Source organism: Lonchura striata, chromosome 2 (assembly GCF_050655825.1).
Source record: "Lonchura striata isolate lonStrDom1 chromosome 2, ASM5065582v1, whole genome shotgun sequence".
Classification (NCBI taxonomy): domain Eukaryota; kingdom Metazoa; phylum Chordata; class Aves; order Passeriformes; family Estrildidae; genus Lonchura; species Lonchura striata.
The window spans coordinates 70,296,551-70,321,451 of record NC_140704.1 but is presented as its reverse complement, the minus strand read 5'-3'; the positions used below and the strand labels follow the sequence as shown (position 1 = coordinate 70,321,451).

General features: G+C 40.5%; 1 protein-coding gene across 46 annotated transcripts in view; it reads right to left on the bottom strand.

The window, feature by feature from the left end:
• The window catches only part of LOC110483451 (uncharacterized), a 425,837-nt gene that overhangs the window by 271,398 nt on the left and 129,538 nt on the right, over nucleotides 1–24,901 (bottom strand). For 34 of the 46 annotated variants that reach the window (XR_014953368.1, XR_014953360.1, XR_014953366.1 and 31 more), the window contains one exon: nucleotides 19,462–19,575. Coding sequence is in view for 18 of the 46 variants with exons in the window: in XM_085573589.1 (XP_085429715.1) it covers nucleotides 19,462–19,575 (114 nt within the window). In the remaining 28 variants the exon portion in view is untranslated. The other 12 variants (XR_014953353.1, XR_014953355.1, XR_014953358.1 and 9 more) reach the window with 4 other exon arrangements.

The window sequence follows — 24,901 nt, the reverse complement described above, 5'->3', positions numbered from 1 at the left end:
AGTATGAAAGACATGAGACAACACTGAACAGTCCTAAAAGTCCCAAAATCCAACTGGTAAGTCTCTCAGCCTTGCAGAAGCACCTTGCTTGGTTGGAACACTTAGTGGGTTAGTCATGAAGAACCCTGTCAGGGAAGCTGGATTCCTTATTTCTGTTCCCATCCATTTACTCTTGTCTCAAGTCAGTCACCCACAAGTAGTCTCAGCTCTGTCACAGGAAAAGGACACATGATGTCACAGACTGGCTCAAGTAATGCACATAACCAAAGCCAGGAGACAACCTATCTCTGTGTTTCTTGACCTAGGTTTTATTTGCGCTCAGTAGTCACAATGAGCTTCACATACACACCTTTCAAAACCAGCAAACAGAATTTTCCCAAAGTAGCCTTTGGGAAAAGACTTCGCCATTTAACACAAAACACAGCTTTCTTTTTTTTTTTTTTTTTTTTTTTAATGCATCCACCTATTTTACTACCATTATGAATGTGAAAACAGCAAAACTGTGTTAAAGCAAACTATTCATGTGGTTGCAGCCTAACTCTAGCAGCTACTTTTTAGCTTAGCTAAGAATTTAAAGCTAGCATCAAGAGGTATTCAGCAGCAGACATGCTGGCTACCTGGTCATAATATTAACCTGTGATAGGAATTGTTGCAAGGCAATAACTTTCCATCTCCAGAACTCGATTTTCCATTTTTTACATATATAAAATAATAGCTATAAAATAGCACTAAGACAGAAAGAAAATTATTTAGCATCATGATCACCTGGAATCTCTTTAAATATCATTCATACATATCTAAACTTTCAAACAAAAAAAGAAAGATCTGATTGTAAAAGATGGGTCATAGTAATAGCCAACATTCTTTTTTAATTATCTTAGAATAATTAAAGAGGTGTTAATTTTGATGCAAACTCTTTAAGCCTAAGAAAATCTTCTATCAGCTGTGTCAGTTGGTATTGATTGTTGCTGAAAAAACAAGTGGGAAAAAGAGAAGTTCCCAACACTTGGATCAGCATTGAGAGCTAACTATAGGACACTACAATTTATTGATCTCTTTTTACTACAATACCACATTTACATTTCAGAATTGTATCAATGAGTAACTGTAGAGGATTTCAATACCAAAAAAAGGAAAATAAAAATACTCCAAAATCTAATGACAGAAATAGTCAGGAATGGTTCTATTACCTGTTTTTCCATGCACTCAATATAAGCATTTTGGAAAGATAATTAAGTGTTGTTTCTTTTTTTTATTTTCCTTTTTTTTTTTTTTAAGGCTCACTGTTTTGGATTAGTAATTCATATTGACATCAACACTCACCCATTTTAAAGGAGGAAGTTACTTTCCTCCCACAGTTTTCCCTCATGAAGTCATCTGATTGAGTTATGAAATCCTGTTAAAGAGGTCATTTAAATAAGACATAAATCAATATAAAATCCCACACAGTTGTCATTTCTATTTATTTTGAGTGCCAACCCCAACAATCACAAGTTCAGAAAATTTATACTGCAACCCAATCCTCATAGCCCATTGTCAGCTGATAGTTCTTTCTTAAGCAGAGTAAAACCCCCATCAGAGCCTGACAGTTCTATAGGACTCCTAGCAAGATTTTCCAGCAACAAGACACAACCAGGCCCCACAGTCTTGTGTTCCTCAACATTAGCTGGTGTGTACTCATCTTTGTGCTATACTCCAGTGAAACCCTCTGAACACTGTGGTCCCTAACAGATCTCCAGGCACACAAGGATCACCTCAAAAAGGAAATACTTAAGTACAGATGGAAATATCCATGTACCTAACCTAGCCAGAGCAAAGCCATGGTGCACCTCACCACCTTCCAACTCAGCACTCAGTAAGCAAGTGCCCTCCCACCAGAATTTATTTTGCTGTGTTCATTGACTGTGAAGGCTCAGCAGTGTTAGCAGTAGGAAGTTACAGGCACAGCAGACAAATTAACTGGGAGGAAAAATCCCAGACACACATCTCCCAGGCCTGAGCAGGTATGACGAGGTGCAGAATTGTAATACCCTGTTAGATATGCAGCCTGCTGAGCAAGAAGCTGAAGGCAACACAAAGTTCCAAGTCATGGCAGCCAGGGAGGTGTACCTAGAAACCTCTTAATGCTTCTTCTCACTGCTACAGTCAAAAGAAAATGAGATATTTTGTCACACAGCATTCAAAGCCTTAGATAATCTAATAGATCATTTGTTACTTCCTCCCCTTCTCCATGCTCCCCTCTCTCACAGCAAACCAAATTGTTTCAACCCTGTAACACATACCCTATCTCACTAGAAGGACACATATCTATACGGATGTGATGTTTATTCGAAATCTCAACAGGATAAAGGTGTTGTGGTAACAGAATGATTTCCTTCCCTCACAGAAAGTGAAAAGAAAGTCAAAAGCTTATCACAAATCTAATAAGAATGATATTAATAAAATAATAATTCTGATCACTAGTACTGTAAATTATAGCCTCATCCCAAAACAATGTATTTCTGCCAAAATCTTTCTGAATCTGAATGTTACTTGCTGAAGTATCATTAATATGACCCCATCCAGCAGCACAGGAAATGAATTGTATCTGGTCTGCATGGAATTCTAAAAATTATGCACATATTTATCAGTCTTGTCCTACATGCATAAATCTACCTTTACAATTTCTGGAAAACATTGATAAACACTGCTTAGGAGACAAGAAAGGTACACAAAAAAGAAAACGAATGAATTTACACGGGAATTTACTGTGTCTGCAGGTCATACAAATGAACCCAATTTTTTTCCCACAATTAAATCTATGGTGTTATCAAGACAATCAGTTTATTTTAAGACTGTCAACCCAATATATAAATTTCCTTTTGTGCTTGAAATGCCTTTATCAGATAAGATAGCTTTTGTTTAAACTGCTATTTTCAGCCTTTGCTTTGAGGGTTTTGAATATACACAGTGAAGTAACTTGAGATTTCCTACCCTGTTTTAAAATGTGTTTCTTCTGTCTGTTTGTATTTTGTAATTTCCTGTCAAATAACCTCACCATAACTAACTTTCTTTGCTCCAACCCACTACTTTTCTTTTTTAAAGCCATTCCCACTTCCTGAGGATGGTAATAAAACACTGATTACATTCGGCTGTTATCTGTCTTTTCTTCCCCTGCTTCCCCCTCTCTCACTCCCTTTGTCAAAGCCAGCACTCAGGTTTCAGCTCTTCATGGGCTGAGAGGCACATAACCAGGAGAGGAAGCAAATCAGACTGCAGGAATCCAGATTCATTAGAGTTTATTGGGTCAATCACCAGCTGGAGCAGAGCCAGACAATTCGGCTGTGCGGCCCCTGAAGTCTGGATGCACGGCTCTCCCTCCAGAGCCGAGCGTGCCCCGCAGCAGGGCACACGCCGGCACCGTGCCCGGCTGGCTGCTGCGGCCATGCAGGGGAGAAGAGGGAAAACCAAGCAGCAGCACCTTGCTGCTCCAGATCAGTTACCACTCCCTGGAGAAAAAAGTTTGTTTAGCCGGTTTCTGCTTCATTAAGCATGAAGCTGCTGGTATTTCTGATTCTCTCATTGGATTTTGCCAATTTGTATCAAAAAGCCAGTTTGTTAAAGTATCACCACACAGAGCCTATAGGCTATCCAACTTCATCTGAAGTTCTTTAACCTCTTCTATTTGTCTTTGACCACACATTTCTGTTTCAGCCCTGTTCTGTCTCACTCTGTTCCCCCTCTTCGATACCCACAAGAAGTTAGCCCTACCTATTTCAGCAGCTCTTTTCCTCCTTTCCCTTATCTGCAGGCTTGTTGCAAGCACAGGCTAAAGCTACTGCACTCTCTAAAGCCACTTCCTCTCTTCCAACTCCATCCTGAATCATGCCCAGCCCAGTTTCCACCGTTTCCCTTTGAATGAAAGCGCTTTACACGGCCCTTCTGGTTCTTTCAATATTGTTGGTCATCATCCTCGCTCTGACATCTCGTCCTCACTGGGATTTCAATTCAGTCTCTATCTTTCCTGTCAATGATACTTCTCTCTTCTGCCCACTACATTTTTTGGGCATTTTGAAAGCTCTGCCACTGCCACAGTATTCTTCCCAGTTTAACACAATTAAGGGATCTCTTTAGGAGTCACCTCTGCACTGATTGCTCAGATTCCATTTAAACATTGCCAAAGCAGACTAAGGTGGTCTGGAAGGAATAGGAGAGGGGCATAGACCAGGAGCCTTAGATCTGATTGAGAAGCTTATGAAACCATGTTGTTAGACACACCTTTTCACCTGCCAAGATATTTCCTTTGCACTTAAACACGTGCCATTTTACCTCCCAAATTTTCAAACTCTACATTTTGCCATAAACATAAATTAACTTCCCCTGACACTAAAGGCCTTCCCTACAAAACTTCCTCCTCTTCCTTTAATTGATGCCAACTCTGGGAGTTGCTTGCACAGTAAATTTAACATCACTTATGATATTTCATTCTCTCCTTCTGAGTACCAAGTTCTCTTGTACCCTTTCAGTCATTTTCTTCCAGTCTCAGCATCTTAAAGCTCTCACTCTTTATTTTAGATAGTCTGACAGCATTCTCCTCCTGAGTGTCCCAAAAATCTCCCCTTGAGTGTCCCAAAAATGCCACTGCCTTCTGCAGGGCAGAAAAGGTACAATAGCTGGTCATGCTATGCAGAAAACTTTCAAGTAAACTCTTCAGTTTCCTAGCACAACATCACATTTAATGTTGTTTTCATACTTCTTCAACTTGTTCTTCTTCAACTTGTTCTTCTTCAACTTGTCCCTAAACTTTACATACTTAAAACTTTCCTGAACTGATGCAATGATACTCAAGAACAACAATGCCAACCACAATGCCAAGTACAGTGCCAGTGCCACAATGTGGCACCACAAAACTACTCCTGACCCAGCTAGCAGACACAATTAAGCACAAAGCATAGAGCCCAGAGGTGGTTCAGTGCATGTTGAAGGATCTGCTAAAAATCCTTGCATTCATACCTTCAATATCTGAATGTGCACTTAATAAGTTTATCTATTCCTATGCGATTCAGGAGCACTGCCATATTCAAACTTTCTTTCCACCACATTCAGATTTTTTTCTCCCAGTGGTCACCACATGGGTTTCCTCAGACAGATATGAGGGTGGGGTTGGATTTTTCATACATCCCACTTCTAAATTAATCCCTGCATGAGCAGTGGTGTTACATATTAGTCCTCTTGCTATTTGAAAGCTATTTATATAATTCAAAAGTTCTTTTTCTATGTGTATAAATATCATTTGTTAGCTTCCATTCAGCCTTAGTTCTAGCAAATCTAACTTTCACCCTTTTCTGACAACTTTGTGTCTTTCCTTGGGATGTAAAATTCAGACTGCTGGAGAATTTGCAAAAGCTCCCAATTTCTGCACTATTAAGGTCCATGAGTTCTCAGAGCAGCCAACTTGCATTAACAGCAGCTTGGTAAACTCACATTAGCTATCTCTCAAAGACAAATTTTAATTAAGGACAAATTTTTAATCCTCCCTTCATTTTAATTAAATCGATTCCTGATCACTTGATCTTAAGTTACTTCCCAAGTCTAGCTTTTCTATGATTTCATTATTAGCTGCTAAAACCAAAACAGATACTCTTTTATTCACTATGTCCTTTCTTCTTATGTTTGTGTGGAGGAGGTGGGGTGACTTGGGTGTTTTTTAATGATATTTCACAGTTACACTCATGGACAGTCTACTACTTTCTCTTAGTGTTCTTCCTGGACACAGTAGGTACTTTTCCAGCAAAATTATTATTCTGCTATGCACCTATTCTCCTCTACAACATTTGTCTTCACACATAGTAGTTCAGATTCCCCTTCCCTAACAACCTGGTATTTAAGTACAAATCTTTTCCTTGCTTTAAACTGACCACAACCAACCACCTTGTCAAGTTAAGCACAAACTTTTCATTAAATGACCTCATAGTCCAATTAATATCACTGTCATTTCTATCACTTATACTCTTCTTTCATTATCCACTAGTATATCTTCTCCCTTTTTGACATCCTGCACACTAAAGCCAGGCATGAATATCATGTGACCATCTTCGGATCCTTTCCCATCTTGACATATTCATCAGCAAAAATTACTGCCACTCCACACAGCAAAACAGACTATCCCTTAAGAAATATTCTAATTTCTTGAATGCAACCCAGAAGAAACACAGTCCAAGCTTTTCTCTCATCTGCCAATTTGCCTTCTCTAGGAACTGGGAGAATTCTGATCACCAGAATCCAGATTTTCTGCATAAATCATAGCAAAAGTGTAAATGGGAAGGGATCTGCATATCTTGATGAGGTTTGCACTAAGAAAGAGCAAAACCATTGAAGTTCCACTTTAAATTGTAGCAAAAATCTGAGGGAGGAAGGTACCATGGGCTGATGGAGATCAAGAGTCAGTCTCCAAAAATTGTACAAATTGCAGATAAAATAAAGATATAATGTTAAGTGCTCCAAATATAAAGTTCATTTTTGTTTAAGGCAGTGCAAAGTATAGGGAAATTTAGAATAAAATAATTAAGGTGATATGGCTAGAAGACTTTTTGTAGAAGCAGTCTAACGGGACAGTAACAGGTTGAAAGAGCACATGCCAAAACAGGAAAGTAACAAGGCAGAGAGAGAGAATCACAAGGTGAAGAAAGATGGGGCAAGAGCTTTAGCAGCTTCTTCTTAAGTCCTCAAGTATCCAAAAACACCAGATAACTTTTTTTGCGAGAGATGCTAAAAGAAAAGTTAAACTGAAGGTGACATTGGTCAGAATTTTGATCTATAACCTAAGCCTTAATGAACTGGTGAAATCACCACTAGGAAATATCACAAACACATCTGAGTCATCAGAACAGAAGGTAAAGAGAGTAAAAGGAAACCTGCAGAATTATTCCTACACTGAAAGCCATGTGTAGAATATCCTCACAGACATACATAGTGATTGAAGGAAACAAGTCATAAAAGTGTAGGGAAAATATGCCTGCTTTAAAAGTAAAAAGCACAGTGACTGCTGAAGGTGGCTAAGGGATTCTCAGTAGTCTTTAAATAATTAATTAAATATTCACATATCCACCTACATGATTTTTTGTTTCCAAATCAGCAGCATGCCACAACTTATGCTGACATCCTGTAGAACAGATCTGACCTTTCAAAACCTTTGAGACTTGTTTCTGCCATGCTATAATTCCACAGAGCTATACTGGCTTGTCAATATAAAGTGAATAGTTTTGCTTACACTGCGTCCTAATACCTGTGGGCTATGTCCAGCTGAGTTCCCTATAGGGACACACAGCTGCTGAATATTTCTTATGTTTACCATTGGAAGAATTTGTGTAATACAAGTTAGGGTGATATTTACCAACAGAATAAACATGCAGAGGGATTCAGCACTTGTAGTCTGTAATGAAACACAATGTATCACAGCACAGACATCGGCCTAGTGCCTAAATCCACTTGAAGAAAGACTGAATAATTTTACTTATTTCTAAAGACAAAACCTCTGTAATTGCCAGCAGAGTAAGTCTATGAGGTTTAAATAATTTCTCAAAAAAAGCTGTAGACTATTTTGCATCACCAGTTGTCAGCTAATAGCCTGGATAATGAAAATCCACAGTTTCCTGGCTTCCTGTGCAGCTCCTTGCAGGCTCCAGAGTAACTGTTTCTCTCATTTGCCTACACTCGTTATGATTTCCTTTCCCTTTACTTCAAGAATTTATTTTATTTTACTATGTCTGTAGGAGATGACAGGAGGGATTAACACTACCAGAGATGTTGCATATGACCTCTTCTTTTATGGGCACTGTTTGTCACTGAGGTTCATTAGATTTGTGTTTCCTAAACTTACTCAGTCAAGGAATGAACTTTTAAGATGGATGAACACTCACAGCATAGCTGCTTTAAACAGAACCACCCCAGTTTGTAAATAAGAAGTGATTAGAGAAATTCACCGCAGAAATCAGTCACATTAATCAGCTGGTTGTAGAGTAGATTGATGTGCACCAACTAGAGCTGTCTAAACAATTTTGTTAACCTTTAGCAAAAATGTGAAGGAATATGCTGCAAAATAGTTCAGTTTTAAATGACTAGACATGATTCTTTTAGGAGAACATTTAAGTTCCAAGACTATTATTTTGTTCAGATTGCCCAGAACAATTGGCCCAAAAAGAGTAATTTATAGTTACAGCACTCTTTCCATCAGTTCACTACAGGCTGCAAACAGCAACTCCCATGGCAGGACAGGGAGTGTTTATTCAAAGGCTGACTGTAGATGAGGACTTGTGGAGGGAGACTGATCCTCAGTCAATGTACAAAGAAAAAATTATTACCATAAAGCCTCTACGAATTTCCTCCAGCATTGCTTTACCTCCCATGTTGTAACTAATTTTACTTTTTTGCTTAGCCAAATCACAGTGGAATTACAGAATAATCTGTGAAATCATTGCTGATAATAGTCCAGGGAAGAATGGGATGGTTCAACACCTGCAGCAATGGCCATGCACACCTGAAGATAATGAATCTGAACATAAAACATCCTCCCTTCCCCCAGGAATAACTTAAAAATAACACTTAAGAAATATATTCCTCTGGTTTTTGGAGGAAGCATTTGATTAATATTTCCAGATTTTCTCCCACAACCACCACAAATAGAAAACTGATCTAAAAGGTGAGGAGCAAGAAAAAAGAAATCCAACAGTCTTTTAAATTGTTTTCTTCCAAGAGGTACAGTTTTCAGAGGAACATCAAAGTACACATTGATAACATCATTCTCACTTCAATCAATGACTCAAAATACCTGGAAGCTCTGAAGTTAATATTTTCAGACAAAATCCTTATAAGAATGATCATGTCCTATGCTTAAAATAATTTTGCCCACACTAAAAGCAGTAGCCAATAAAAGCCTATTATTATGGGTGCAGGTTGCCAGATGCAATCACTAGAACTTCCAAAGCAGGATGTGTATATTACGTGGTGTGGGAAATTTAGACAAAGTCTAAATTACAAAGGAATTACCTTTTAGTTTTTTTATATGCATCTACCTTTAAGAGTTGTCAAACCCTGTTTACCTAGGTAGCCCAAAAGTAAGTTTGGAGTCAAATGCTCAGTAAGTTTGATTTAGATTTTAGAGAGTTACAAGCTAGAAGGTGTCTGATAATACCACTCTTCTGTAACAATCTCATCTCTCACTTATACTCAGCAGGGATATTTGTTTAAGCGACAAAAGAATTTGGTATCAATCCCTCTTGCTGAGTAAGCTGCACTTGATCTGCACAGCCAATGAATAATAAATCAATGCAAATTACACCACTTTATCACTAACAACCATTTTCTGGTCAGCTACACCACAGAATACAGTCTCTCCCACAGGAGACAAATAACCCCCAGTGTCTTAAAATAGGAGTTATTTATAGCCTGCAGGGAAACAATTGTGCTCTAACATATAATTTGCACCACTGTTTGTATTTCCAGTGGATTTGGCCCTTGAAATCTTCAGCTACAATAAAGACACAAGCTACTTTCATCATTAGTGCATGACGCTGCAAATTATTTTAATTGATACTTGAATATTCAGCTGTTAGGAAGCTCCCCATGCACCACAAGTACCACCTTACACTTGACAACTGGGCCACTCAGACACTGTTTCTCAACTATCTGTAGCTTTTCTGGGCAACAATTTTTGATAGCAACTGCAGCTGGCTTAAGATAGGAACTATCAAAGATAAAATAAATTTCCACATCCAGACAGCAGAAAACTTGAGAGAGGAAGGTTTATAACTCACTCTCTGTTAGAGCAGTAGTAAGCCATTCTTCTTCCAAAAGATGGATGGATTTAGCCTCTCAGAGGTGTCAGCAGCTGCACAGATTTGGAGAAAGAGGCCTTGAGGGCACACTGAGGCCAGTCAGGGCCTCACCTTTTGCCAAGAAGATGGATGATCTTTGTGTAGCATGATTTTCACAAGCATCTATCTAGAGCTCATCACTGAGCACTAGAGGAAAATATCACATCAGTGCAAGCCAAAGCCACTTCACCTATTCCAAACACACGAGCATGGGATAATACAGCACACTTCCAAAACATCATGCAAATCATCCACAGTTTGCTTGCCCACAAAGGTTCTGTTCTGAGGCGTAAACTTCAATCTGAAATTAAATTCTCTCCTCATGCTTATATTAACAGACAGCTTTGATGGCACAATGAACAGCAGTTCTATACTGAATTCAGGAACCAGCTTTCTGGACACTAACAAAAACCCACACCACACAAGGCTTTGGATGCCACTCAGTGAATAATTCTGTCACAGGTAATGGCATGTGAAGCGTTTGAGCCACACTAAGGGCACCAAGCATGGTGAAAGCATCCACAGAAAACCTGAGGGATATGAGGGGGGGGAAAGATGCCTCTCAGCCTGCAAGCACCCAGGCTAGCTCTCCCCGTGTAGGGAAACCCCAGCCTCCACTAAGCCGGACACTGAAGGCAGCTCTCTGACAGCACCGTCGGCACGCCCAGGTCCATCCTGGCTGCAGTGCACGGGTGGATGCAGCAGACACTTGGAGACCTGCCCACCTTGCCTCAGATCCACTCTAAACTCAGCCAGCTTCAGCTGCTCTGGGGCCTGAGGTTATCAGGGCAGAGATCTCTGCAAATAAAGAAATACAAAGTGTGGGTGTCTGTTCTGACTCTCCTCTCTTTGTGACCAAGAAGCTTCTTTCAGGGCTGGCTTGACTTGCCCCGGAGGCTTCCCAGAGAGCTGTATAATAAAGATGATTGAAATGCAGACTATGTCAACAGACACTTCCTTTGAGAGAGGTAAACAGGAGGACAGCACCTTGTTCATCAAAAACAACCAGACATACCTATAGGGCATGCGGAGCCAGCCAAGATCCTTTGGGGTTTTCTCCTTCCTTTTAAGAAAAAAACAGTTATTAACTTTTTTCCCCAAATTTAATATTAAAAGAAAACACTGGCAACGCCCATGGTGATGTTTTGTCAGCTGCTTATGTCAGGTCAAATACAGTGCGACAGGAAGTAAGGGCTTCACATTAATACTATCCCGTTCTGCTCCTCCCGCCCAAACACAGACTGATGAAATGCTCTCGACACCCAGACCCACAGCTTTCTGCCCAGCCTGCCCAAGAGAAAAGCCTCCTGTTAGAAGGAAAAGGTAACTACATGCCAGCCAGCACCTTTTTTACAATAAAGTTCTCCCATCCCAGAAAGGAAAGTAACCAGACATTCTTCCTTGGTGTATAGGCAGGGGTGGAAACAGGACAGTGTAGGACAGTATTTTCTCAGCCATATAGATCCTAAAAGCAATCAGAAGACAGCAACCTGGGATAGCATTTCAATAGTCATCATGAAAGTCATCATTTAAAGTAAATTAACACAGTGATTGAGAAGCTAAAAATCATAACCTGTTCAGAAAACTATTCACTTTCCAAGTTTGTATTTCACTAGTTGTAAGATATGCAAATCTGTTCTCTAATCCCTTTATTAAAATGCATCTTTCTTAATGTTGCCATCCTTATTGTCCTAGTTAAGAGGTTTTTCCCTACTGTGTCAGATGAATGGAAGCAATGCACCAGGGCAAAGACAGCAGAAAGGCTGTCTTTTGAGCCTTGTCAAGTACCTTTTCCCATGGGAGTCTAGTGGATAGGAAGATATGACTAGAACCTCTTTCAGGACAAGGCAGATCTTAATTCCTCCACTATGCAGCATTACTGACATTTTCTCTTAAGCTATTTAGTAATCTTCCTGGTACAAAGCACCATAGGTGGTGCCTTAATAACATGGATGGGACACAAGGGCTGGGCTGCTGTAGCCATCTACACAAGAGCCCTTGTTTGCACTCACTGGCTTCTCTGGGCCTCTCCTCTCACCGCCAGGAAGTCTTGACATGACCAAAATTTACAGCAGTTATAGCACACCACTCTAACTGCACATTTTAATTAGAGAATTTGCCTCTGGTGTAATGCAGTAATAAAGAGAAAATTGGTGTCTCTGCTTTCTTCTGAGGATCTCTGTATGCAGGCAGGTACGGACAGACCTGAGCTTGCTTTGCCTGTGCTCCAAGCTGGCTCCCAGTTGAAAGCTGTGTAGGCACAGCATGCGGTGCACAAGCAATTAGGCCTTGCACTAAACACACCTCAGCTTGCCTACATGACTGCAAATAGAAATGAGAATTGTGTCCCTGTAGGAAAAGAATAAAAAAACCACCAAAAAAACCCAACAAAACCCACACTTTTTCTTTCTATCCAACACTTGTTCACACTTGCCCTAACAAGCTTGCTGGTCTTGTCCTTGTCTTCTCATAGGTTTGTGCTTTTAGAGAGTTTTTTGGCTTGACATCCATTATATTCAGGTCATTTGCAAGTATTAAGCTATCATCTGCACAGAGATGATAGTAAATATTACAGAAGTAATACTAAGAGAGGATAAACCACAGTGGGTAGTGGATTATAAAAAAGAACCAGTGAAGCCTGGATGACCCTCATCAGGGTGAGCCACCTCTTGCTAACACCTCTAAATTAAAGTTTATCACTTCTGTTTTACTCTGGCTATTTTAAAAAATAATCACAGAAGAATAGCAAAATATGAACAAAGAAAAAAAACAAACAGTGCAAAACCAACAGAAGCATCTATTATTTTTATTTGCGGGTTTACCAAGTGCCTAACAAGTCAACAATCAAGCCACTAAGACAACATAATAAAATTGAAGTTATATTTTGAAGACTAGAAATTTTAAATACTGAGCAGTCCATGCTTCTGTTGTCTGCCACTGATCTTCTTTTAACTTCTGTTTGGAGGATGTTACTGGAAAAAAGAAAAGGTTAGGAACAGCAGGGTTCTTATTAAGAGCAGACTTAGCAGAACTGACTTCTCCCTAGCACCCCAGAACCACATGAACCCATCTTCAGGCAGGATGACAGACTTTTCTCCTTGCTGTTGTTTCACTAGCTGAGCAGGAGCCAGGTGATTTCCAGCTCTGCCTGGGGGTAAATAGTCTTTTCTGCCCCTCCCTCAGCTTTCCTACCCTGCCAGGCTAGTCTTCCCAGCAAGGCAGCTACCTAGCGGGAACTACTGACTCCAACCTCCAGCAGGATCCTGCAAAACTCTCCTCATCACCATCCCCACCTCCTATCTTTGCAGCAGGTTTGTGGGAGTGCTTTGGAGGGCAAACAAGCCCCAGAGGCAGCCCAGCTGGCAGATGTCCTCCACTCTCAATGAGTGTATTTGGTTGAGCAGCACAGCTTTGCTTTTATATTTGATTTCTGGACCCCACCTGTACTGCATAACATTAGAGAGCTGCCTGTGATCTCTCTTAACTTTCCTACTTTCAGGTTCAAGATTAACAAAGATTACCCCCTAATGCATGGTACCCACACATGGTTCTGAGCTGTCATTACTGGCCAAGAGGAAAGGTAACAGAGACAAATAGAAAAACTTCAGGGAGGAAGAACATGTATTATTTCAGTAAATTCATCAGATAATATTAATTAAATCGGGAAACCCCCAGATTTAAAAAAAAAAAAAAAAAAAAAAAAGAGGAAAAAAATCTCTTTCACTTATGGCAAAGCCAAAATAACATAAGTCCTGAATACCTTTTCCTCTTTTTTCCTTGGCAGCAAGACTGGGATAGAGCAGGTCAAGCAACAACATAACAACTTTGCATGCTATTGGGCTGCTATCCAAAAAAGAAGACAGAATATGAATGTAACCTGATTTCAAGTGGATCTGGGAGAGCCTTACTGCTGAATTTGTATGCCGGCTTTGTAATTACTGAGATCTCAGACCTGCCCTTGTTTCTGAGTACTGGCCTAGATTAGCAAGTCACCTGAAAGTTTACAGTAGGAAAACCATATGGATATATTCCTGTAGCTACATGTGTACAGTAATTAAGGCATAGGTAAGCAATAACACATGCTCACGGCGTCATACGTGGTGAGGCACGAGGCTTACGTGCATATCTTATTATGACTTCAGACTTCAAAGTACCTTACTGCTCAGACAAAATTGGTAGCCTACTTCCTTGTAAAACTCACATAAGGATCTATATAAAACACTTATAGGTGTTGATATAACAGAAGATTTAAAGTATGGGTACCAGAACTGCGAAAGGGGGAAGGAGCATCTTAAAATATTTTCCTATATTGTTTTACAGGGAATGCACTTTAAAGTAGAGGCCAAAACAAAGCATCACTTCACTTTAAAAAATGCCACTTTCATGCAAACGACTAAAATCTGGTTGCTTTGCAGGCATTTTAGGCTTATGTTCCCCTCTGAGAAACCTGTTTTTTTTCCTAATACATCATCTACTTGATTGTTTTCAGACCTCTAATAAATCAAGCAATCCCATCACAATTGTGTGATCAGCAGCTGACATGTGTGCATAACAATTTATGAAAAAAAAAAATCAATAGTGTTTCCCTTTTACATGCTTTTTTTTCAAAATAGCACCACATTTTACAAAAGTAAATTTTTATGAAGATTGGTCTCTAAGTGAATAACACCAACTTCAAAGCAAGGGCTGTTGCAACATTCTAGTTCTTACACGATCTCCAAGGCTGTAGAGTGACCTAGGAGGCAGCCATAATGAGACACAGACAGTGAATAAAGCACTGATTTAATTATGTTGTTTGATATATGATGACCTCATCCACTGCTGTTTATACTACTATAGAGCTTGAAATACTCTATCGACATATGGGAAGGCACAGGCTCCAGCCTGAAGAGCTTACAGCCTCCAAGACAGAAACCAGATGAAGGGTGTTCTCTTCCTGTAGCTTACAGTAGGTTTTGAAGCTTTGTTCATTTCCATCAGGTCCCAAACGTGCACTGAATGCTGGAAGCAGGTTGCTGAGCCAGTTTGCTGGACAAAGTATCCACTCCTATGATTACAGGAGAGATTTCTGATGTGTGAAATTCTGTATTCTCCTGTACAATTAACAATGACAATAAGCAAACATTGGTGAGGAGGGAAGTTATAGCTGTTTGCAACATTTCCACCAAACTACTTAAGTTATGGAGATACCTCATGCCCCTGTGGGAGCTTTGACCACTGTTGCTTTCTGCTACAAAAAAGAAGTGGGGGGGAGGAATCAACACAACCTGATAGATATTCCACCAAGGCAACTCTACTGTAACCAACTACTTCCAGAAAATTAACTGTCAAGGCTCAGAGTTTGGTTAAAAAAAAAATTCATGCTATATCTTATTTTGCACTCCAGATTAAGATTCCCTGAAAAATATGCAGTAAAGTAACTCTTTATGGTGCTAATGCCATGAAAATCTCCATGAGGAAATGAGTAGTTCTGTATTCAGTGCACCATCTGCCAACCATGCAGTAAATAAAGCCATACAAGAAATGGTGAGAAACAAAACATCAACAACCTACCCACTCATTAAGCATTAGCCATGCTGTGTGCTGAACAATACACAGGCCTTGGGGGGTGGGGGGGAGGGGGGAAGCACGCAATCCTCTAATTAAAGGCAATCAAAATGAATATTTACCAAGGGGATGGATGAGTAGCTTTAAATGTAGAATTTTCTAGCGTCCAACTGCTTGGGTTTGCAAGTTCAGCCCTTGAAGTTCAGCCCTGTTCAGTAACCTAAATGCCTAATTTAAGACATTATTTATCTTATTTTATTTCTGAAGAGAGGGAGACTCACAAAAGACATGTAGTTGACACACATTTACCCTTATTAAGTACACACACCCCTACAAGGACCATTGCTTTCAAAGTCTCCTGTCACAGAAACCAGACAAAAAGACAGGTTAGTACCATTTCAAATGGTACTCAAAACTTAACCAATGAGAAAACATTTGTCCAGCATAGCTGAAAATAGCTGAGAGACACTAACAGTAACGTGTTTTCATTTTCTTTTCAAACTCTGGTACAAATTCAGCTAATATCACTTTATATGATTTCATACTGGGATAGAAGCCAAAAGTTTCACTTGAAATCTTTGCAGTTATCAGATCTGGAAAACTTTTCAATCGCTTAAGTTTGAGAAACATTTTAAAAAAGAAAATCAGAGATAAAACACCAGGGGCTTGAAACATTTATCACTTCATCATACTCTTCCATTTGATGCTAGGTCAGCATCTTTACAGATACAATAAAATGTTTGCTTTACCTATATTTTGAGTTGCTTTGAAAAAATAAAACAAAATTGATGAATAGACAGGGTTAGAAACAGACACAGAGTAACATGGCCAGGCAATTCATATGGAGAACAAGCTCCTTAGCAAGCGCATTCAGGAGTAAAAAGCTTCCAGGAATAAACAGAAGTTTCCAATACTTGATTCCTGTAGTGGAAAACTGCAAACACACAGCCACCTTGCTTTGGAGTCAGCCTTGCAAGCCCCACCCTGCCAAATAGTGGGAACAGGCATAGTACATATAAGATATATATAGGATAAGTTTGATGCTCCCAGAAAGGTCAGGATTGCTAAGCTGAATCTGCTTTTCCCTTCACTTGTCTATGGATCTATTTCTAGGATCCCAGGCCTGCCCATACTACAGCTCTGTCAGCACCACCTCCCTTTTACCACTGCCAGGGGCATGGGGAGCCAGGACAAGCTCCCACAGCCCTCAGACTGAACCAGAGGTTGAAAGAGGAAGACAATGGGATAGCCAGGAGAAGAGTGTCCTGTTGGAAGCAAACATTATCAACGTATTTTAGTGACTGTTAAAATTGCTATCCCAGCTCCATAGGACACCATACAGGGAATGAATGAGGAAAGATGAGGATACTTTTCTGACATATGTGACATCCCCAGTCTCCTCATAATAAAACAAATATACCACAAACAGCTTGCAAGCACAACTGTAACTGAAGAAAACGCAGATACAAGGTCGCAGTTAATACAGCCACAAGCACAGACCAGCCTACACCTTGCCAAGCTGATCACCTTTTTGAGAGAATATGCCTATTTATGAGCTATTAGGTCAGCTTCCGACCTGCTCTGGTTTCAGGCAGGAGTCACACCTTGTCAAGAAACAGCCATTCTACCCACTGCAGGATAAAAGGTACTTACGCAAAGCCCAAATCTTTAAAGTGTTCACAGCCATTTTAATCTTACCATCAAGCAGTGAATATTCAGGCCAGAATATGGCTAGACTTCATCAGGACAAACTTCAAAGTAAAGTTTTAAAACTGTAGCTTTTTCTATGTCAGTAAATTAAAGATAGGGAAAATATAACATCTTTTCAGAAAGAATCTCAAGACACTCAGGGGTAGGTTTGTAGGCTGATGGTTACCCCAGGTTGTGTTACCATATGCAGCCCCCTCTTCAAAAAATGGAAAATACAAGAATTACTACCAAAATGTTTCTACTGCTTTCCCACACTTACATTAAAGCATTCTTTGTGCAAGCAAGCAAACATAGTGAGATTTCTTCACTTCCTTGATGAGAAAAATTACTTTTCCTTCTCTCCAATAAGAGCTGCCATTTACATCATACTGTTAAAAAAAAAACAAGAAAGCTGGAAATCAAATCTTACCACTGTGTATTTCCTGATGAAGATCCCTGTTCTCCTATTACTTTCCAAAACTTCCCCTCAAAACACTTTTCTCATTATTGCCTGCACATTTCTCACCCCTTTGCTCTTTTCCCTTATTCAGAAAGCCATGATTTCTGGTCCCCTGAATTTGTCTTCACCTCTCTCTCGTCAGCTGCAGGGGAGACTCCTTAATACTTGGTTTCAAATACAGCCCACCAAGAAACATCTCTGGAGGGAAAAAAGTGTTTGGTGTAGATGGCTGAACAGAAATTTCCCACCCACTTCACTTTCCACTGCATCCTTTCATCCTACTCTCTGTTCTGGAGAAGCCACACAAGTTACTATTCCCATCTGTTTTTGTCCTTCACTCACTGAGCTCCAGATGCTTTTGATACACCGACACCCTCTTTGCTCTGCTGCCTACCCTTTTACCCCCTCCAAGTGCTGGGATACTCCTGAGTCTCGCTGCAGCCTGCTCCTCTGCAGCATATATTTGCTCCTGCTGCCTATTTCCACTTCAGACAAAGCCTCAGACATTGTCCCTGACATCTTCAACTGCTTCAACTGAAAAATATCATTGGCTTTTCTCCCTACACCACCCAAGGCATGTCCTTTGCCTTCAGGGCTGTAGGCAGCCTGGCATCATCTTGATTCTGGCCCTCTGAAGCTGAGAGTGCTGTCTAGACATACTTGCTTTAGGTGTTACCTGCTCCCATGTACAAGAGTAAAATACTCAGAAGGTCATCCAAAGCTGCTTTGGATGGTGCACCCTCCATTTTCAGCCCTGCACACAATTTAGACATAATGAATCTAAGCTAGAGTCAAGAATTACAAGAATGTTTAAACTAATAGAAAAATTCTGCTGTCACTCTGCCAGTTTTAGGGTTCATTTTTACTAGCTCTTAAATATTTCTTGTAGAACAGCTTGGTGAGAGAGCTGTCTGGTCAGCAACACCTGCAATTGAAAACTTGTCCTCTTTGCACTGCTCTGCACTGGTACATTCACAGAACCACGTACATGGTCTTGTGTGTATTGGTGCAGAAATGAGAAACCTCTGCCAAAAGCCAGGGCTTAAACACCATGTGCTTTTCTAACAGGACTTGTATCTTTTCACTTTGAACAGGTTGTTCTAAGAAGCACAAATCTTATTCACTAGTCAGTATCTGAAGGTGACATATGTGAGATACTCACTAAGTTAAAAGCAATTAGAATGTCAAGATTCCACAGAAAATTCCACAGAAAGGTCATGTGCCCTCTTCTAATGATGGCCCCACATATCTACAGGCAAGACAGAGAAAGACAACCCAATGTGAAGTCCCATTTATCCTCCCACAGGGTTTGGCCTTGGAGTTTCTTTCCTCCCCTTTGTGAGCAGCAATATAGCAAGGGAGGGAGGCAGGAAGACACACAGGTTGGATTTGCAACCACTGGAACTAACTAACTAATATCAGCTGCACTCCAACAGGCTTCAGGAGCAGCCCAAGTGTGACATGGACATTTCTGCTGCTGTTTCTCACCTGTCTGTTTCACTAACAAATACATGCAGGGGCCTAATAAAGCTCAACCATGCACTTTTCTCCAGTAGCAGCCCCTCGCAGAATCAGTTCAAGAAAGGCAAAATGAATGTTGTCAGTTCAGCTTTCTCTGACATTGGGCTAAAAGCTTTCAAATACAGAACATTTACATCAGAGAGCTGGTGGGAGTGGGTGGGGTGAGACTCACTACAGAAAGCTCACACTATTTTTTTAATGGAAACCCTCATATTACTAAACAGGAACAGCAGATTCTGAAGGCTGATGTTTGTAATAAGGAGATGTATCTGTAGTATCTGAAATTTCTTCCATTCTTACATACAGCCATCTGAATTATATCTTCCTGTTTTGACTAAAAACCTTCTGAAGTAAGGACTGAGTTAATTATAAATTATTTCATAATATACTCACCCATCTTTCCCAGAGCAGGAAGAAGGGGAGTTCAGAATCCTCCATGTAATTCTTTCAATCCCATTCACGCCTATTTCAGAAGTGCAAATCCTCATGTTTCTCTGTGACTCAAGCCTGAAATAAAGAAAAACAGGACAAAAGCACTTAGTAACTTTATGTTATACACTGATGAAAAAAATTAAATTATAAAAATAGGTGCTTTAAAACTATTTGTTCATACTGTATTACATCTTATGGATACTCAAGTCAAAGACATTGCTCTAATTCAAGGTCAAATGAGTGTAAGATGACAGAAAACACAATGCTTTTACACAGCTACATAGTCTTGTATTTCAGGGCTTTTCCTGTTAAGTTACAATAAATCCCATTTAGGCACTACAAGTTCTCCAGTCGCTGGATGAAGTTCAAAATTTCATTCAGGATGCTTCCTCATTAAAACTTCTTTTAAACAGGAACATAACCTGGAATGTGCTTTTAAAACACAGCCTTGAGAAATAAAATTTATTGAACATTCCTGCTATGAAAAGGAAGCTGAATAGTGTTAGCAGAAGATAAATCCACTCTCAGATGCATATCTTCCTGTTCTCTGCATTCACTAGCTTCCAGTAGTCATCTACTTATTTTCCAAACTATGTCTAAATGCACAACATTGATGCTGGTCAGCAGCAGAGGGTGATGTCCCTGAAACACTCCCAGCACACCTTCACGTTGTGCCCTCTGCTACTCCCCATACACAGACATTGATGCCCATCTTGGAAATGTGGGCTACAGCAGGATGGAGATTCCAACAGCCAAGAGGCAAGACCAAGACTTAAACCCTCCTAAGTAAACAGTAATAAAAGATTCAACATGGTAGCTAAAATTAGGTACAAAACCTTCCATATTTGTACATCACTCATGCAAGTACAGTCTCATGAAAATATGTTCTCTTTCCATTTATTTCTTATTCCTACATTTAATATTCATTTTTATGCAGTATTATTATACATTATACAGTTTTCTCAATTACATCGTGTGCATTTGTACAACCTTGAAAGAAAATCAACATAAGCAGGCATTCCAGTCTCAAGTCAGGAAGTTTTAAAGCACAAGTCTGTAACACTGAACCATAAAGCATGAGCTGAAGACACTAAGGCCTGGCGAATTTGTGGAATTCAGGCATTCAAGCCTGTGAACAACATTAGAGATTCTTCCAATGCTAAGAAAGTCGAACAAAAGCTGACTTTTGAAAAACATTCTGAAAATCCTGAGAATGATAAAATAAAGGACACTTTGTAAGAGATAAACTTTTGTTATATCCAGGGGTGCACCTTCACTTTTTTAATAGTATTTCTTCCACACGTGATGGAAACAAGTCTAGAATAACTGCACAGAGCTCAGAGAGCTTTGTCTTTGCAGACTTCTGGTGGTTCAATTTACACCTGGAGCAGACACAGGATCGACAATCACAAATTACAAGCTTCTCTAATTCTATGTGATTAAACATAATTTGCTGTATTCAGTTACATTGCTCAGGAATGTACAGTGCATTAAACTAGTAATGGAGAAAAGATCACTGAACTTCATAATTGGAAAGTCCTACCTCCAAAATGCACAGCCTCATATTTTCTAAGTTAAATAACTAATACTGCAAAAACAAAAGACATTCTTGGAAGCCCCTGAGGGGTGGAAATCACACCAGTTTGGCCCCTCTGGTAGTGACAGAAAAGATGAAAATCCTAATTTGATTGATTAACTGAATGTAGCACCATAAAAAATCATTGCTCACATCCTTAACCTTAGCAACTGGATCTTTTTTGAGGGCCATGGTGAAGTCATGAGCTTCCCCAGCTCAATTAGGCAGACTCATTATAAGAAGAATTACATATGAAGCCAAGTACGGTCTGTAAATGTTCATGACTCACTCCTCATGTACTTTGTGTTGACTGCAAAGAACATTTCAAAGCCCAGCTGTCACCAATATCTATGATAACTTCTTCAAACACAGAGACACACACCTGAAATCTGCTGACAGCTGGAGTGAACAAAGAAAGCCAGAAGTTTCAGATAGCTCTGGAAAAAACACTTGAAATGTATGCTTTGCTGCTCAAGAGGTTTAAAAAAAAAACAAAAAACAAAAAAACTATGGGCTTCAAAACAGAGATGAATTCTTTAATGAGCAGACTTTGAGGTTCATTTTCAAGCTTGGGTGCACTGAAACCAAAGGGCATCTGTATTTCTTGAACTGGCCCTTAATTTTAACAGCATGCCTCAGGTATTTGCCTCATTTTTGGGCAACCAAACATGCAGATGCAAATCAGCCGTATTACATTCCCTTTATCATAATCTCTGCAAAATAATTTTGTTATTTTAAACATATTCAAAACAATACCGTCTTTATTGAAGATTGAAGATGGCCAGACAGAATGTTCACTTTTATTTTTTTATGCAGCCACGTGACTGTATTTCATGAGGAGATACCTGGATAATTAAATCAAGATACATGGCTGAGACACTGAAGAGTAAATTGCCTTCTCTAAGTTATACTATCCAAGAAACCAATAGTATGTGTCTTTCAATACTTTTATCTCTAAGGGATAAAACTTTAGAATACCCACAGAAGCTCAAGCCTTGTTTCAAAAGCCTGCCAAAATAATCTGAAACACATTTGCCAAATATACACAGCAAAGAAAAACACAGGGCCTTCCTAGTATTTGGGAAAACATGAGGGAAGAGAGGAGGAGTCAAACTAATCAAATAAAACCCAAGGGAATAAATTGGGCCACTTAAATACAAATGTCCAGACAGCTTCCCACACAGAATCTTCCTACAAAATGCTCACCCAAGACCATGTGTGCATACATATGGGTGTGTACCTGGGAAAGCATGGGATCAAGCCCTGCCCGAACTGAGCCAGCTACCGATCACACCATTAGCCAGGCAAGGGATGAAATTCCCCTTTTCCCCTGTTTTTAATGCAAATAAATAGTAGAAAGTAAGGATCCTGCCCACCTCAGGCCTGCAGCTGACAGGCAGCCTTCTGTTAGGGTTATGTGGAATGGCTTCAGACATGATGGAGACGGTAGTGCCTGCACAGGGGAACCTCCACCACGGCCCCTCTGCCTTGGCACCACATTTGCCAGGGACCTGCGTTTGCTCCCTGGGCACGCAGGGCTGCACAGGAAAGGTCAGTCAGGGCCAGGCACATGCCAGGGTGTACAGAATCAGTCCATATGCCCAAAAAGAAGCAGCTTCAGATGGAGAAAGTCAGCAGATGCCAATTGCTTTTTAACATAACACTTGCAGAAACACCCACGTGTACACACACACACACATACACACACACACACACGGGGAGCAGGGGTAGGGGGGTTGCAGAGCACCATCTCTGCTTTAAAAACACTGTGAACTAGAGTAAGTCAAAGATCAACTGATTGTGAGGTTTTCCTGGAAATGTAAATATACTTCTAAAAAAATCTTGATGTTCTTCCCGCATTCAAAAAGCGCTATGCCTGCCCCCACAACCAGACGGTTTCCCAAAAGATTACTTTCCCAATCATCACTACCACTAATGATCTTTTGAATGCTGTTTTAACAGGTAAAATCATATCCCTTAGTCAACAACACAAAGTTGATATGACCTAGAGTTCGGCTGTATTTCTCCCAAGGATCTTATCAGAGAAGTGGCAAATTGAGCCTCAGAACCTTAGAAAAATAAGGAATACTTGCTTACAGTTATTTCAAGTCTGTCCAATGAAGCCATGACTTGATTTTGTGGGGGCAGGGAGAGAGGTTTTGGGGCTTGATTTCTTAATCAAGACCATAAATAATGTGACTCACAGGGACCTCAGGAGAGAAGATAGTCTGAATCCCCTGTCTCAGCACACCATGAATAAACAAAACAGCATAGAAGGCAAACCCTACAAATCTGGGTGACATCAATATAAAGCCCAAAAATGCCATGACAGACACCCCCCGTGCCCTATTTCATACTCTGACCCCTATCATCCCCCACTGGTATGGAACAGGAGCAGGAACAGCAGCAGCAGCAGCAGCAGGAATCCCTTCATCCCCTATTACAGAGAAAAAACAGCATCAAGATAACCTTGTTACGCCATCTCCCATGGGAGCAAGGAATCACACACAGAATGTGCTGTGTTGGAAGGGACCCACAAGGATCATTGAGTCAAACTCCTGCCCCTGCACATCACCATCCCAAAGAGTTACAGCACGTGCCAAGGGCATTGCCCAGTCTTTGTCAGGCTTGGTGCTGTGACCACTCCCCTGGCCTGTTGCTATGCCCTTGGCTCAGAGAGCCCAAGGGTCAGGATGAATGAGATAGCCCAAGGGCATGCAAGGATGTGGCTGTGCAGGGGCTGCCCCAGGCAAAGTGCCAGGAAAGCAGGGCTGCAAGAAACTCCTCTCCTGGCCACAGTTGAGGTCTCTGGGCAAAGGCAAAGTTCAGGGTAGAGATAAAGCCACGCTGAGAGAAAAATAAAGTGTGGGGGCTCAAGTGAGTCATGGCTGCAGGACCTCTCTCCCATTGAACTCATCTGCACGCCGGTGAGATGAAAGCTGTAATTTGCCCCTCACAGCTGCCACTGTAGGTTGCAAATACCTTCAGGCAGACATCATAAACTTCATTACACCTGCCTAGCCCCAGGTTTTTAGTATAGCATCCCAAAACATTACATTCTCCGGCTCCACACCTCACTTTCAAAAGGGAAAATACATACATACACACATACATATATATACAACTTCCAGAAATGCCTTCCTGAAGACGTGCTGTACCCTAATCAAGCCTTTCAAAGCACAGGGGCCACAGCTGCTGAGAGAGCTGAGGCAGGTACCCAGAGGCCCTGTCTGCCAGCACCTGTGTGTGAAACCCAGCCCTGAGACCATCCCACTGAGGCTCTCTGCCCATCCACTCAGGCGCCTCTACATCCCCTGGCCAGCATTGCTCTGTCCCACTTACTCAACTCCGCTGCTACAAGAAGAGCTCTGTTTCTCCAGGGCTTCACCATGGGAAGCTTAAGGCTGAAAGGAAACCATGCATGCCCAGATGCTCACTATTTTTAAGTTGGCCTGTTATGCAGTTTTTATAAGGGCATACCTTGCATTATCTGCCGCTGCACTGCTGGTCACAGTCCTGAACTGCCAATCCAACCTCTTTGGCTGGATTGACAAAAACATTGCATTATATAGCTTTTCATCAGAATCAACCTAAAATGGAAAAAGGTGATCGATTTTCCTTTCTCTCATTTTCTTCTTGATAGGAAGATCTTTTTTTTAATAACTCTACAATATATGCATTCCTTGAAAACTAACACTAAAGCTGGTCATTAACTGTGAAACAAGCCTGTCATCTGAAATTCTGTTTAAATTTGAAAAAGACTGAAAAAAGTATTTTAAATATATCTTCACGTAAAAGTCCACAAGATTTGGTCGCTAAATCCAG